The sequence below is a fragment of the Anastrepha ludens genome, chromosome X, assembly GCF_028408465.1.
Source record: "Anastrepha ludens isolate Willacy chromosome X, idAnaLude1.1, whole genome shotgun sequence".
Taxonomy (NCBI): Eukaryota; Metazoa; Arthropoda; class Insecta; order Diptera; family Tephritidae; genus Anastrepha; species Anastrepha ludens.
In genome coordinates, this window is record NC_071503.1 from 90,911,088 (window position 1) to 90,926,091 (window position 15,004).

The following is a 15,004-nucleotide window of genomic DNA, read 5'->3' on the forward strand; positions in this document are numbered from 1 at the left end:
CGCCTTCGGCAGATAAAACGTCGACGAAGGTCAAGGAAATGCTGCTGGAAAGCCGTCATTTAAGTTTGCGGGAGGTAGTTCGTGACCTTAGCGTGTCTTACGAATCAATTCGCAACATTTTACAGCATCAATTTTGCATGAGACGCGTGGCTGCTCGGCTCGTTCCAAGAAAGTTGAATTTCTTTCAAAAAAATCATCGGAAGAACGTGGCTGAAGACATGCTTAAGCAAGTGAATTCGGACCCAACGATTATCCAGCGCATCATAACAGGTCATGAGACGCTGGTATATGAGTTTGACATGCCAACCAATTAACAGGCGGCTTAATGGCGCGATCCACATGAGCCGAAACCCGAAAAACCACTTCAAAATCGGTCAAAAGTGAAAGTCATACTACTCGTTTTCTTTGATTATCATGGTGTTGTGCACTCGTAATTCATTCCAAATGATTCTACGGTAAGTAAAAAATATTATTTGGAAGTTATGCGACGTTTGAAAGAGAATGTCCGAAACGGCCCAATTTGTGGAAAGAAAACTCTTGGAACTGTTTTGAACAAAAACTCGACAAATATCATCGAACAACCCCCGTATTCACCGGATTTAGCCCCCTGTGACTTTTTCCTTTTCCCAAAACTTAAATTGCCACTCTGCGGACGCCGCTTTGAGTGAATAGAGGCCATTAAGGAGAATTCACTGAAGGAGCTAAAGAACATCTCTTCAACCGCGTTTAAACGGTGCTTTGATAACTGGACTAATCGTTGGCATATGTGTATTGCTTCGAATGTAGCCTATTTTGAAGGCGACTAAATAAATTTTGAGGATTAAACAATTATTTTGCGTTTTATGGAGCAAAACCCGGTACTTTTTAGACAGAATAAAGTCATGCTGAAAATAACTATTAAAGAAGTTGGTGAAGAGGATGTGGCAACAAAATGGTGCGGAAGCACTAATTGGATTACCGATGAATCACCACTTTAACCAGCCAACCAACCCAAAACGAAAGAATTTGGGAAAGTGTATCGCTGCTGTTGTTTTCGTTGTTTCGAGAATGGGGTATATTTTCTCTTGCAATATCTATCTATGTTTTTATTTGTGCCGGCTTAACTTCAGAACTGCGTCTATTTTTGAATCTAGGGTGTTGAGCAAAAGCGTTTGCCCGTGGGACTGAATTAGTTTTAGTTATTTTTGTCTTTCTATTTCTTATCTTATTTTCATTCTCTGTAGTTCCTCCACAATTATAGCATTTGGGTATTTGCGTATCTGGTATCTACTATCAGTAATATGTTTGCCTTTACATTTTACACATCGGGGCGGCTTGCAGCAGTAGTTTTATGTGTGACCGTAAGTTTTGCATTGAAGCTCATCGTCAACCAACTGATTGGACCTTATCAATGTGGCTTTAGAACTGTAAAGTCTAATACGCCAAATCTTGGAAAAGACCCATGAAAGAAGAATCGACACACATCATCTTTTCGTCGATTTCAAAGCTGCATTCGACAGTACGGAAAGGATTGACATCATCGGCTTTAACAACCGCGCTTCTGCCTTCTCCAAACTGGATAAAGAGGCTAATCGAATGGCTCTGGTGGTGAACGAGGACAAAACGAAGTACCTCCTGTCTTCAAACAAACAGTCGGCGCACTCGCGTATCGGCACCCACGTCACTGTTGAAAGTTATAATTTCGAGGTTGTAAAGGACTTCGTTTATCTTGGAACCAGCATTAACACCGATAACAATGTCAGCCTTGAAATCCAACGTAGAATCTCTCTTGCCAACAAGTGCAACTTTGGACTAAGTAGGCAAATAAGTAGTAAAGTCCTCTCCCGACGAATAAAACTAACACTCTTCAAGACCCTCATCATGCCCGTCCTAACGTATGCCTCAGAAGCGTGGAGGATGACAATGGATGCGTCCCTTGGAGGGTTTGAGAGAAAGATTCTGCGCAAGATTTTTGGATCTTTGCACGTTGGCAACGACGAATATCGCAAGCGAATAAAGATCCAGCGGCTACGCTGGTTGGATCATGTCGTCCGAATGGATACAAACGCTCCGGCTCTGAAAGTGTTTGATGCGGTACCAGCTGGTGGTAGTAGAGGAAAAGGAAGGCCTCCTCTGCGTTGGAAAGATCAGGTGGAGAAGGATTTGGCTTCACTTGGTGTGTCCAACTGGCGCCGGTTAGCACGAAAAAGAAATGACTGGCGCGCTTTGTTAAACTCGGCCAAAATCGCGCAAGCGGTTATTGCGCCAATTAAGAAGAAGAAGGATCATATGAATGATGTAGGTTTTTACTATAACTTTAATTTCTCTAGTTTGTTAATTTTCATGTGAATGCTACGGCGTATTTGCCGTAGTTAAAACGACGTTACTAAGATTAAGCTTTAGCTGATTGAGCTTGTGAACATTAATTTTGGATTAACTTCAATTGTCGTGAATTTAGTGATTCGGGTTTTTTTGCTGTAATAAGTGCGTGCCTTGTTTTTTTTCATAGACGTTGTGGTAGCTCTCAACCTTCAATTGGGTTTCTGAAACCAGGCTAACCCTGTTTGTTTCCATCGCGGGACTACCGTTAAGTATTACATCCCGGGGATGGAAGGCGATTAACCGCAACTGCTGTGTCGCACTCTTTCTAGGCGCCTCATCTCTTTCATAGTCTCGGCCTCTACGTCGCATACCGCATTGCACTTTTCGTTCGAGCGAAATATATGTTGCACGAATGTTTCCGACGGTTTTACAAAGCCTCTTTGGAGTTTTTTGTTTGCATTTGTACATATGTATCATACATTTGTAAGAGAAATATTTTATATTGTATAAGTATATTAATTTATATATGTATGTATGCGCGGTTTGTTTTTATGATGTTATTTCGAATAATATTTAAACACAAACGTGTTTGAGTAAGAAATTTTCTTATCAGATTTATACATGTAAAATATTATATGTTTTTTTTTTTATTATGACTATGTATGTTTTTACATACTTGCACCCTGTGCAGTACAAAATTATCCACTTTTATGCGACACAAATATTAAAATGTAACTGCTATGTAGTGAAGCAATCATTTTTCTATGTATATTTACTTAAATTAGTCACCATCTTCCATCAAGTTAATGTTATATTCCTATTGTAATAAGTTAGTTAGCTTCATGTAAATAAAATGGAACTCTGTGAGGTTACGTAAACATATGTATGTATGTACCAAACTCCAATTTTTATAGTTTCCATCAGTACCGCAGCGCATAAGATCGCTAGGTCATGTGATCCGTATGCCTGTTGACTGTTCCGTGAAGAAACAGGAAAGCTAACAGGAAAGCTAATGGGCGTGAAGGCCAAAGGCAGACCGAGGAACCGTTGGATAGACGCAGTGGAACACGATCTTAAGAAGCTGGGAATACGTAACTACGAAGCAACAGCTCAAGATAGACCGCTTTGGAGAAGCATTTTGAAGGAAGCTTTGACGCACCCCGCGTTGTAACGCTATGAAAGAAGAAGATCAGTACCATAACGGCAACTCCCGAGGCTTTGCTCACTTTAAGAAATATTTGCATGTAAAAGCAACAAAAATGTTATTGAGCAAGATTCGTTTCTTAAAACTGGTATAACTCACTATTTTCAATACCACCAACGCCCTTTCAAGAAAGTTTTACTAGACTGCGTTCATTTGCATTTGTTGCCCGTCGTGTTCACGAGCATCACTAGTAACGCGGTCTTACTAACACTCATTAAGTGCTTAGTGGATCGACGAGGCCTAATATTACTTTGGGCAACACGCTAAGCGCTATCACAACGGCAAAGATAATAAATTACTAAATTAAAACAGTTACTGAGTTTTTATTTAATTTAAATCAATAAATACTGGTGTTCCTGCTTGATTAAGTTGCCATAGGAGGTGCGCGCACAATATTGCTTTAGCAACACTCCATTTTTCTTCAAATGACCTATGGTCTACGCTCGTGAAGAAACCCCATCATTTCGTATACAATGTTTTATATTAAATAAAATTATTGTAAAACATATAAAAATCCTACAAAAATGAGAAATAGCCAAACCAAATATTGGCAAATCATCAAATATGCTGAAGAACAAATTTATGTTACATTTGTATATTGTGCATACATACAAATATATGTATGTACATTAGACTGGCCGCAGCTGGTATGGAGAAAAATAAAAATTGAAAATCCAAAAGTTTTCGGGTCGTAAAACATGAGGTTAGATGCAATAAAGAACGGTATATTTTTTCAGCCCGATCCGATGATGTCTAACCGTGCCCATTTGATCCCAAAGTAGGGAAAATTTGAAAAAATCACAATTTTTACTAATTTTTTTTCGTTTCCAATTTTTTTTGTTCGAATCTTATATTTATTGATGTGATGCGATTTTAATTAATGATCTTGTTAACTTTATTGCGGTATGGCCCAATTTATATCGCGAAAGCCACCTGACAAAAGGCGCTTTCAGCACACATAACTGATTAGTGATACGTGGAAAATATGTCACCGTCAGTTGAGTAATAGAAATTGTGTTTTATGAACGGTGTGTTGAGCCAGCTGTTAAATGAAATAATTATTTTTAAATTTTATGCAAAGGTACTTTTTAAATAATTTTTCACACTTCACTATAATAATAAAAATAAAAATTTGTTTCATAATCAAGACTTTTGTGATCGCTAAACAATTCGTCAACTGTTGTGTTCGCTGAATACGCTAAGAGTTTTGAATTTTTACTCGACATTTGAATTAGTAGGCTTTGACATTGCATTCTTATTCAGTGTGAATTTTTTTCTCGATATTTGAATTGGTAGGCTATGGCATTGCATTTTTATTCAGTTTCAGTTGTCTTATGCGTTTAATAGTACAAAAGTAATTAGTTAGTGGAAAAATGAGTTCAAAATCATTATCAGGCATTCCGAAAAAAAGATTACGTTCTGAGCAAAAAATATTTCTTGTGGGTGTATGTGAAAGTGTTATTTTGGGGACCAAGTTGCCATCAATGAAACAGGTGCTCCAATTATTGTTTTACAAAATGAGGCACGAAAACTTGACTTTGGAAAGCAGTATGAAATACACGATTGGTGCCACGATTGAATTTTGGAAAAAAGCTAAAATTCCCACACCGCAAGAAAAAAATTGTATTAAAAAACTTAAAAATCTTTACGAGGAATGGAGAAATTTACAAAAACATTCCAAGACTCCTAACGAGAAGTGTCGTAAAAATGAAGCCGAGTTTAAGGATAAAATTGAAAACTTCATATTTGACATTGCAGCCATGGATGCCCTAGGTATAATGAAAATGCAGGAAGATAAAGACTTTCTTTTGCTCCAAAGAAATAGAGGACGTCCAGGTAATATGTATGGTGCCGATATTGTACTCACAAGAAAAGAAAAATGCAAAAAGCAACGAATGGAAGAAGAAAGAAAGCGCGTTGAAAAGCATTTAATTCATAGTAAGTTTATTAAAGTTAAGCTTTACTGGCTCTTTTTTTTAATATTTGATCCCATTTGAAGCTAATTATGCTCTTGAAGTCTCTGATACCGAGGATGCTGAAAAGGATATTTCAGCTGGCGAAGAAAATGCAGCAAAAGATATGAATGAAGGCGAAGATACAGACGGAAGTAACATTAATTTACTACCGAAAAAGGCAAATCGAGGAAAAATTAATTTTATTGATGATAGAATGCTTGCATGCATGGACAAATGTAACCTCTCAACAAGAGATGCCATGCATGTGGTGAGTGCAACGGTTGCTGCCTTCATAAATACGATGCAAAATGTTAATGGAACGCCGTCAATAAAAATGGAAGATTTAATTCTTAATCGAACAACATTACATTCGATGAGGAGAGATTATCGTCGCAGACAAGCTCAAGAGATTATTAATGGATTCAATGTAATGGTTTTACTGAATATGTTTATAAGATTTTAGATTCTTGACCATTCTTTTTACTTGTTTGTAGGTTCCCGACGCATTTGCCCTTCACTGGGATGGCAAGCTGCTTGCAGAAATCCGAGGCGCAGAAAAGATATATAGATTGTCTCTCGTTGTCACAGGAGAAAATATGGAAAAACTGCTGGGGATACCAAAAATTTAAAGTTCAACGGGAGATGCAATAGCTGCAGAAATACATAATTTTTTGTGCAAGTGGAAGCTCGATGATTTAGTGGAAATTGTATCATTTGATACAACAGCTGCTAATACGGGAGTTAATAATGGAGTAGCGTTCTTGCTTGAAAAAAGGTTGGGCCGAAATCTACTTTTCTTTCCCTGTCGTCACCATGTTAGTGAGTTGCTAGTCAAAGCAGTGTTCGAACTAAATTTTGGCAAATCATCAGCACCGGAAGTTCCCTTATTCAATCGTTTCTCTAATAGCTGGAAAAACATTAATTCTAAGTCATTCAAAAGTGGAATATCGGAAAATGAAGTTCGGAAAGTCTTTACAATAGCTGAAGTGGAAATATTTAAGAATTTTTGTCTAACTGCATTAAATAGTCACCACACTCGTGCCGTTTATAAAGAATTACTACAACTATCGTTGCTCTTTGTTGGGGAAGACGTACCAAATTTTTCACAAGTACGTTCACCTGGTGCAACATCACACGCAAGGTTTATGTCGAAGTGCCTATATTGCTACAAAATGTTTCTGTTTCGCGAACAATTCGTGTTAATGACTTCAGAGATAAAGAGTCTAAGAAGCGTTTGTATTTTTTTAACCTGCATCTACGTTCCATATTGGTTTCGTTGTGTGGATCCAAAAGCTGCTCCACAAAATGACCTTAAGCTCATTCAAGATGTGATTGTATATTTCGATAAGAATGTATCCAATGCCTTGTTACATAAAATTCAAAATCATTTATGGTATTTGTCGGAAGAGGCGGTTGGCCTCTCATTTTTTGATGATCAAATTCCTTCACATATTAAGCGAAAAATGGTGGAAGCAACTACTAGGGATAACCAGAAGGAAGATGCTGTTCCAAAGAGAGTTGTTGCAACAATGTCAGAAATAACGCTTTACGGCAGCAAGAATATAAATGATTTTATTTCATCAAGAACTAAAACATTCTTTACCCGCTTAGGAATTGAAACACGTTTTTTGGAATCAGATCCTTCAACATGGCAAGAAAGTGAAGACTATATCGCGGGAAAACGAATTTGTCAGCATTTGTCTGTAGTTAATGACGCCGCAGAGAGAGCATTGAAATTGATCACAGACTACAACAGATCGGTTACTTATAATGAAGAAGATAAACAGTACTTACTGCAAGTTGTTGAGCACTACAGGCAATTGTATCCGTCTTACACCAAAACATCTCTCATTAAATAGACAATCTAATTCTTTAATTAAAATTTTATTAAATTAAAATAAATTATATAAATAAAGTTAAAATATATATATATTAAGTATATACATATTAAATTAAATTAAATTATATAAATTGGAAACAAAAAAAAATTTTGTAAAATTTATGATTTTTTGAAATTGTCCATACTTTGGGATCAAATGGGCACGGTTAGGCATCATCGGATCGGGTTAAAAAATTACACCATTTTTCATTACTCCTAACCTCATGTTTTAAGACCCGAAAATTTATGGATTTCCACAAAAAAAAATTTACGGACAGTCTAATGTACATTTACCGTACTTCACTTTACTCAGTGCTTGGGCAAGCAGAATCGACACGGCACTTGCTTCGCTGCGTTTCGCGGTGAGCGAAAACCAAACATAGAAGAATTACATAGGTATTGTTGGAGTACTTAAAAAAATACATTTTTGATCTTTATATTAGTCTTAATTTCATCGAAAATATCTAAACTATGAAAAAATTAGTTCGATTTTCAAGTTCAGCGTACTCTAGCTTTTCCTGTTCTATTCTTACTTCATCTTCACTTTTTTCAAACTTCACAAAAATGAGTCGCTCATGTGGAAATGGGGTGCCAGTACAGACCGTTAGCCGGCTCTCAGCGAAGTTGACAGAATCAGTTGATGGACTACAAAAAAACTGAGATTGCGTTGGTGATATACGAAAGAAATCAACACAGTCTTCGCTTCGCTTCGTGCGAAATGAGCGGGAAAAACTCTGCTGCCGAGTCCCTGGTGATGTGTTTTTCACCTGCTAATCTTTCATCGTTGCTGGCACCTTACATACAAAATAATTTTTGTTCGAGATTGTGACTCTATGTTATTACTTACTCAATGGTGCATACTAAATTAAGCTAAAACATACACCACTCATGTATAAGCATATATGTATGCTTATGCTGCTTAAATACAATTTACTATTTACATTCTTAGGTGCGATTGTGATGAAAGTGAAATGGTATGTATGTATTTGCAAATGCAGATACTCACAAACGAATAAATGCGTTTACCTGACATAGTGGTAGGAAAACTTCCCCAATAGAGTCGTCGCGGGAGAACCGATCGTAGTCGAACACATGTAAATGTAGTACCTAATATAAATAAAAGTTTTAGATTACATACAGATTTAAATGTTTTTTGGATTTTTAATAATTGGATCATTTGCAATATATATAAGTTTTATGCCGGAAAGTAGCTGACCATAAAAACTATGTTATTAGTTTGTGGATGACGACCGAAGTGAATTATGGTTGTGTTAACCGCTGCTGATGAAGCTCATCAGGGGGCTAAAAGCTCTGTTAACTAAGTCTTATACATAACATTACATAGCTAAAGCCAACCTATCAAACCGGTATCACGTGTTTCTGGTTAGCCTAAACTCCACGTAACTTAGTAAACATAGAGAGCTGTAGGTTTTAAATTCTGAAGCAATATATATGTATTTTACGCAAATTGAGAGCCGTGAGGGAATTATGTTGCTCTATAATTGTTTTACCTATTTTGAAAAACAGTCCTCAAAATATACCATACAAAATAAATTTTTCGTTCACACATAGCTATATATTGTAAAACAATTGGAAATAAAGCCTAAGCAACACAAAACATTGTAAATACGGACGGCGGAATACATCGCTGGTGCAATCGTAACAATCGTGGTGAGTAACAAACTCAAACTTTCTATGAAAACTAAATAAATGAAATCTAAGTCTTGACTAACAGAACTTTGACATCAGTACACGTGGCAAGGAAGTGAGAATCAAAATGCCTAAATCTTAGCCCCGCCACAGCAGGACAGCTAAGGAGAAGGTGCTGAAATGATTTCACCTGATCCTCGAAGTAGTCCCGAGTTTTACAGTAATCATACCTCGCGGAGAATGTCTTGAAAGCGCACATATAACATTCGAGAGGTGAGGCTTTGTTAATCTTCCAAACTCCATCGAGCGCCTCCGAGCGACTTTACAAGCTGATAGCAGTAATAGAAAAGCAAAATATAGATGTATTTTGTTTTTGCAATTTGGTGGTTAATTGTCAAAATTTCAATCATAATGCAAGCGCCCAAACAAAACAACCACAGAAAACAGTTAGCTTTGCCATTCAAACCTCCACATCGCAGGAAAAAAATAAACAAACTAACTTCTATCACCTTTTATGGATTGGCCTTGGTGGCTTCATTTTTTCTTCAAATGGACTTTCACTCTCGAAAGATCTACTTTTATCAATCTCTTAAACCGTCATGGAATCTTTTCGCCAACTATCGGCATTCCTGCAGTGCTGGACATTCCGAGCTATCTGTATGGATAATTTTTCGCATAAGATAGTACTTTTTCGTAATGTTGAGTTTATGGTCAATACTTACACTCATATTTAGGTTAAATGTTGTACGAAATTTAAATTTTCATGTTTCCTATTGAGAATCTTGGTCGGATTTTGATTAAAATTAAGCTTTTCTTACCCTAGACTGAAGTTTTTGTATGGGAAAGCCTTCAAAATAGAATGTTTCATTCCAACGAGGATTTAAAGTGCGTCGCTTAATTTTGGTCTCTAAGCGATGCTTTTTATCAGGCAACAATGTAACGCGAGCATATGGATCAGATGTGCCACTTAAGTCTTTAGCTGGTAGCTCTTTACCCTGCAAAACTTTCAATATTAGTGTGGTGTTTTGATAGTCGTATTCCAGAGAAAAGTGTATTTGGCCAACATTCTCGCTAGGCTCCGAGTTGTCAAAATACATATCAGTCATCGAAATGCTCTTATTCTGAAGTAATAAAAATTTTAATGTTATGTTAATATATAGGTACATAATACCAGTTTTCTGTATATGGCTTAATATCTATATAATCTAATATTTATATAGTAGTTTATGTGTATTTTTTTTATATATTAAAAGTATTTACTGTGACATCCTTAGCTCCGCCGCTCTCATTGCCTCCACTTGTACTCAAACCGCTTACAGTCTTGTTTTGAGACTGTGTAGTTGTTCTGAAATAAAGCAATTAAAATTCATGAATCGATATAAATATATCCATATACATGAGTTCGAATGTTATTATATGATAAAAGTGATCTTTCAAAAGTGACGTCTAGATATCAGTAGTGCGTAATAAATGGTAGCTTTTTAAGAATAACATAACACAAAATTCGCGATTCTTTGGTGGAAATAATCGTCCGAATGAGTCGAAAATTCAAAGGTTAGTGAAAAATTTCAAGAAACAGGTTCTGTCGAGGAGAGAAAAAGAACTGGCTGGCCTAAAACTGGACGTTCTATTGAGAATAATGTTGCTAAATAATCTTTAACGTCGATATCTCGATGTTCTCAAAAGTTAGGTGTTCATGAATCGACTGTTTGGCGTTGTTTACTTGTAAACGTACTCATTGATGTCACTTTTCACATATAATTGTTAAGAACCGCAGTTTGAATAAAAATTGTGAAACCTGGAAGAATGTATATTTTTACATCATTTATGTTAAAACAACAACTATTCGATCCAATTTTGGAAGAAGATTTAGGTAAGGAGATGAAAGGAAAGAAACCGTAATATCCCTGAGGAGCAAGGGTTTCTTGAAAATAACTTATAAATAAAATGAGGTTGTGGTAAATAAGGTTGAGTGGGCCGAAAAAAAATTTTTTTAGGATCGAATTCTAATAGTGCGGAAAAGTTGCACTGTTAAACTAATAAAGTGTGTGCCAAATTTCAGCCCAACCGAACGATATCTTCTGTCGCCAGCAGAGGCCTCAAATATTGAAATTTCAATTGATATTCTGAAAAATTTTATTTTTTGAGGATATTTTTTTTTCTCTATGCATACATTCCGGAGCACATTTCATACCAAAAATAAGGACTTTAAGCTAATTAGACATAGATTTATCCAAGATTAAACACCTGCACACTATAAAATAATAATAAAACGTTATTGATTGTGCAGGTTTTTGTCTACTTTTTATTGCGAAAATACTAGTACATAAGTATTCTTGTAGCCCAGAACCCACTACGTGGAGGTTCCTGCACTTTGGGCTCCTATTTTTTTGTTTTTTTTTCTTTTGTTTTGTTTTTTTTTATTTGTTATTTATTTTTTTAATTTTTATTTATTTTTTAATTTTTATTATTTTTTATTTTATTTATTTTTTATTTTTAACTGGTTTTGTTCTTTTTTTCATGTTTTGTAATATTGTAGGTATAATATTAAAATAATAAAATAAAAGGTATTTCAAGAAAACACTGCGGTTTTTAAACTTAAAGCAATAATTCAGTTCATGTTTACCAAAGTTTTTTCTTTTTCAGAGGGAGTATTGTGCTTTGTTGTCAAACTGAGGCATAGTTTGAAGGGATGCTAAACTACACCGAATGAATCCATCCCGAGCGTCAATTCCGCATACTTGAAGCGATGTTTCAGTAACGAGTTTCTCCATTCGCTCCACCGCAAGTATGTGGCATGAACATTTAGAGAACGCCCAATTCTCATACACATTGTTGGATGATAAAATCTCCGTAAGAATTTCATTTGTTACGTTCTTTAGAAGAGAGATTATATTTACCGAAGACCAGTTTACCATTTTGCTGTAATCATCCGCATCAAAATCGAGATTGGGTAGAGTGCAACATGCATGATCTTTGAGCTTAGCTGAAGGTCGAACTGTTGAAATACACAAACGCAAATTCTATTAGCACACGTAAGCCAGCGAGCGTGGTTGATTCGACCAGGATCACAAAATATAAGTTCCAAAGGGCATGTACCTCTTTGGATTGCCTTTTATATTTGCAGCAAATACTTTTGATCTTTGCTGAGATCTATAGTTAAGATGTCGGGTAATTCACAATTAATAGGTGCATATTTCACCACTTCAAGGTTATCGCAATCGTTTAGTTTTGAGCAAATTTGACCACTTAATGATTTCGTGATTCGGAAGAGATCAAACCAACATCTTTAAGTACTGAATTAACAAGCATTGCCGTTGCTCCATCACTTACGCCATATCGCTGCTGGCTTACAACTGCAGTTTCCTGTAATCTCATACGCATTTGAGAAGTAGAGGGAGAATCAAAACCAATGAATAAGTTCGGCTGACTAGTATCAGAATTAGAGGTGTCACTTTCTGAACCATCATTCACTTCCGATATATTGCAGCCGAACGTAGAGCAAGGTATAGTTTTCGGGACCACAGAATTTTTTATTAGTAATTTGCTTGTTCATCTCATCGCGGCGTTGTTGTCTTTCTATAAGTTTCTTTATTTCAGGTATGTCCACTATTCCGATACGACCTATACGAGCACCTCTTTGGTCTGACAGAAAAGCTTACTCTTTTTGAGGAACTTTTTTTCTCTTGGACATGAGCAAGTTGTAAAATCTTAACACTTACAAACTGAAATATCAAAAAGTCGGGAAGTATTCGCCTTAAAGTCATCAGCACGTTTTTTCAAAGCAGGACTTCTATGTGCAGAATTCAAACCCCTTTTTAATTTCTCTGTACTTTTTATGATACCTTTTTATCATGTATATTACGCGTGAAGATGAAACTGTGGAAATAGAAGCATTGTTATAAATACGAATGATTTTCTTGGAAACATTTCCGGCTATGATCGAAAAGACCGGCTCTCTGTTTCCTCCTGACTCTACTCCCAGTTCCCGTCTTTGAAAAAAACAACATCTCATTACATCTTCAGAACTTGGTAGTTGATGATCTGGCAAATCGTTAGGACTTCCAAACAATGGCCAAATAAATGTTTGTCTTAGGGAAAATTTGGTTAATGCCATTGTCGTCATATAAACTTTTAATAAAAGATTATAATTATATGCTTTTACACCAAACAAAATTGCTGTAACTTCAATTCAACTCCCAGTACAAGGACGAGCTACTGGGAGCTCCATAAACGTATTGCTTGATCAAACAAACAGAGTGGAGTGTAGGTATAAAATTTGTATTTAACATATACCGGTATAATAACAAATGGTATGAATTTTAAAAAAAGTGAAAATTGTTCAGAATTTAAACTGAAATTTAAAAATTTGAGGCCTCTGCGGGCGACAGAAGATATCGTTCGATTGGGTTGAAATTTGGCATGCACTTTATTAGTTTAACAGTGCAACTTTTCCGCACTATTAGAATTCGATTCTAAACAAAAATTTTTGTTCGGCCCACTCTAATATCATACATATCCTATTTACAAAACGTAAATATTTGATTCATCGATTAATCACCGCAGAAGTGGTGTTGCCGCGAACGAAATATAAAAACTACCAAAATTTGGAATAGAAGTAACCAAATTTCCAAAAAAAATAATATTTTATTTATATTTATATTTACGTATCCTACTAGGACAACATTCCTTAACAACAAGACGACTAGGACAACATTCATTTACACATTTATACATTCACTTATATATATTTGAATTGAACTTCAATTAATATTAATTACATTTTATGCATTTCGTAAAAACAAGTTCGGTGTGAATACATACATCTTGGGCTAAAAAATTTAAAAAATAATTAAGTGCAAAATGGTCACAAACCATTCGTTTTCATGAAATAAAAACAGACCTATTGGTTAAAAATTTTAAATTTAAAAATGTTCTCAAAGTGTCTAGTAGTCAACCGATTTCAACTATGCCTTTTTATGAAATTTTTTGCGTTATTATCGGTAAAATATAATTCAAAATATATAGTGGCAAGTGCTATTGGCTGCTCAATAAATATTCTCGTTTTGCGGAAACGGAAACCCTCAACTGCTTGTGGTTTCGCACAAAAATTCATGTCAATTAAATACCTTTATTGCATCTGCCACGTGAAATTTGATCTCCATAATAACTTAAAGTCATCAATAGGAACAATTCAAGCTCAATGTTTAAATAACATCTCGGAAAACAAAATTACCCAATGAGATGAAAAAACTGCTCGGTCATACGGCAAAAGATGTACTAAGACCCCTGTGTGCGATAGTTGTTCTTTACCTCTTTATAACCCATCTCCTTTCTCTCGCTCATTATGTGCAAATTGCTTGGAAAATTACGCGGCTTCAAGTAAATCATGCCCTAAATTTATTCAAATGTAACCGGCAACAAGTGCTCCATGCGTGAAGCTATCCAAATACCATTCAAATCAAAACAACACCAGCGAACAAAACACACAAACAAAAAAATTCACTACAAATAACACACCATACTTCAACAATTCAGACAAAGTTGAATCAGACAATATTCCAACAACAGCTCATGATTTCATCACACAATTAAATTGTCTCCCAGCAGCAGTGTTCGGACTTCTACCACTAAAGTGGTAGATATACCACTATTTTCCGAAAATTTGAATTTCTACCACTTCTACCACGCAAGCTTAAAAATCTACCACTTTTTTCAACTTTTGAAGAAGTCAATCTTTTTCACACACTATTTTCCAAAATATTATATGTTATGAATTACAATATTATATTATATTAGAACTTTTATTCTACTAAAAAAAGAAACAGGCTGGCAGCACTTTAATATATCGTCAAATACTTTACTACGATTTGAATGATGTTGGCAACAGTGACGTTTGACACATAATTTTGCGCCACTCATTTAATATTGTTGCGTTTTCGTATTTGTTGAAGATGGAGAAATTCCTAAAAGGTAAACTTTTTTAATATTGAGATTTGTGTACAGAAATATAAA

At 35.6% G+C, this 15,004-nt stretch overlaps 1 protein-coding gene across 2 annotated transcripts in view; it reads right to left on the reverse strand.

Annotated features, from left to right (window-relative positions):
- Window positions 1-13,158, reverse strand: part of LOC128870425 (synaptotagmin-7) — a 33,470-nt gene extending 20,312 nt beyond the window's left edge. For both annotated transcript variants that reach the window (XM_054113046.1, XM_054113044.1), the window contains exons 1-3: window positions 10,250-13,158; window positions 9,808-10,110; window positions 8,366-8,446 (exon numbers count right to left, since the gene is read on the reverse strand). In XM_054113046.1, the coding sequence (XP_053969021.1) occupies window positions 8,366-8,446; window positions 9,808-10,095 (369 nt within the window). In that variant the 5' untranslated portion in view covers window positions 10,096-10,110; window positions 10,250-13,158. The remainder of the gene's footprint in view (window positions 1-8,365; window positions 8,447-9,807; window positions 10,111-10,249) is intronic.
- Between the last annotated feature and the right edge of the window lie 1,846 nt (window positions 13,159-15,004).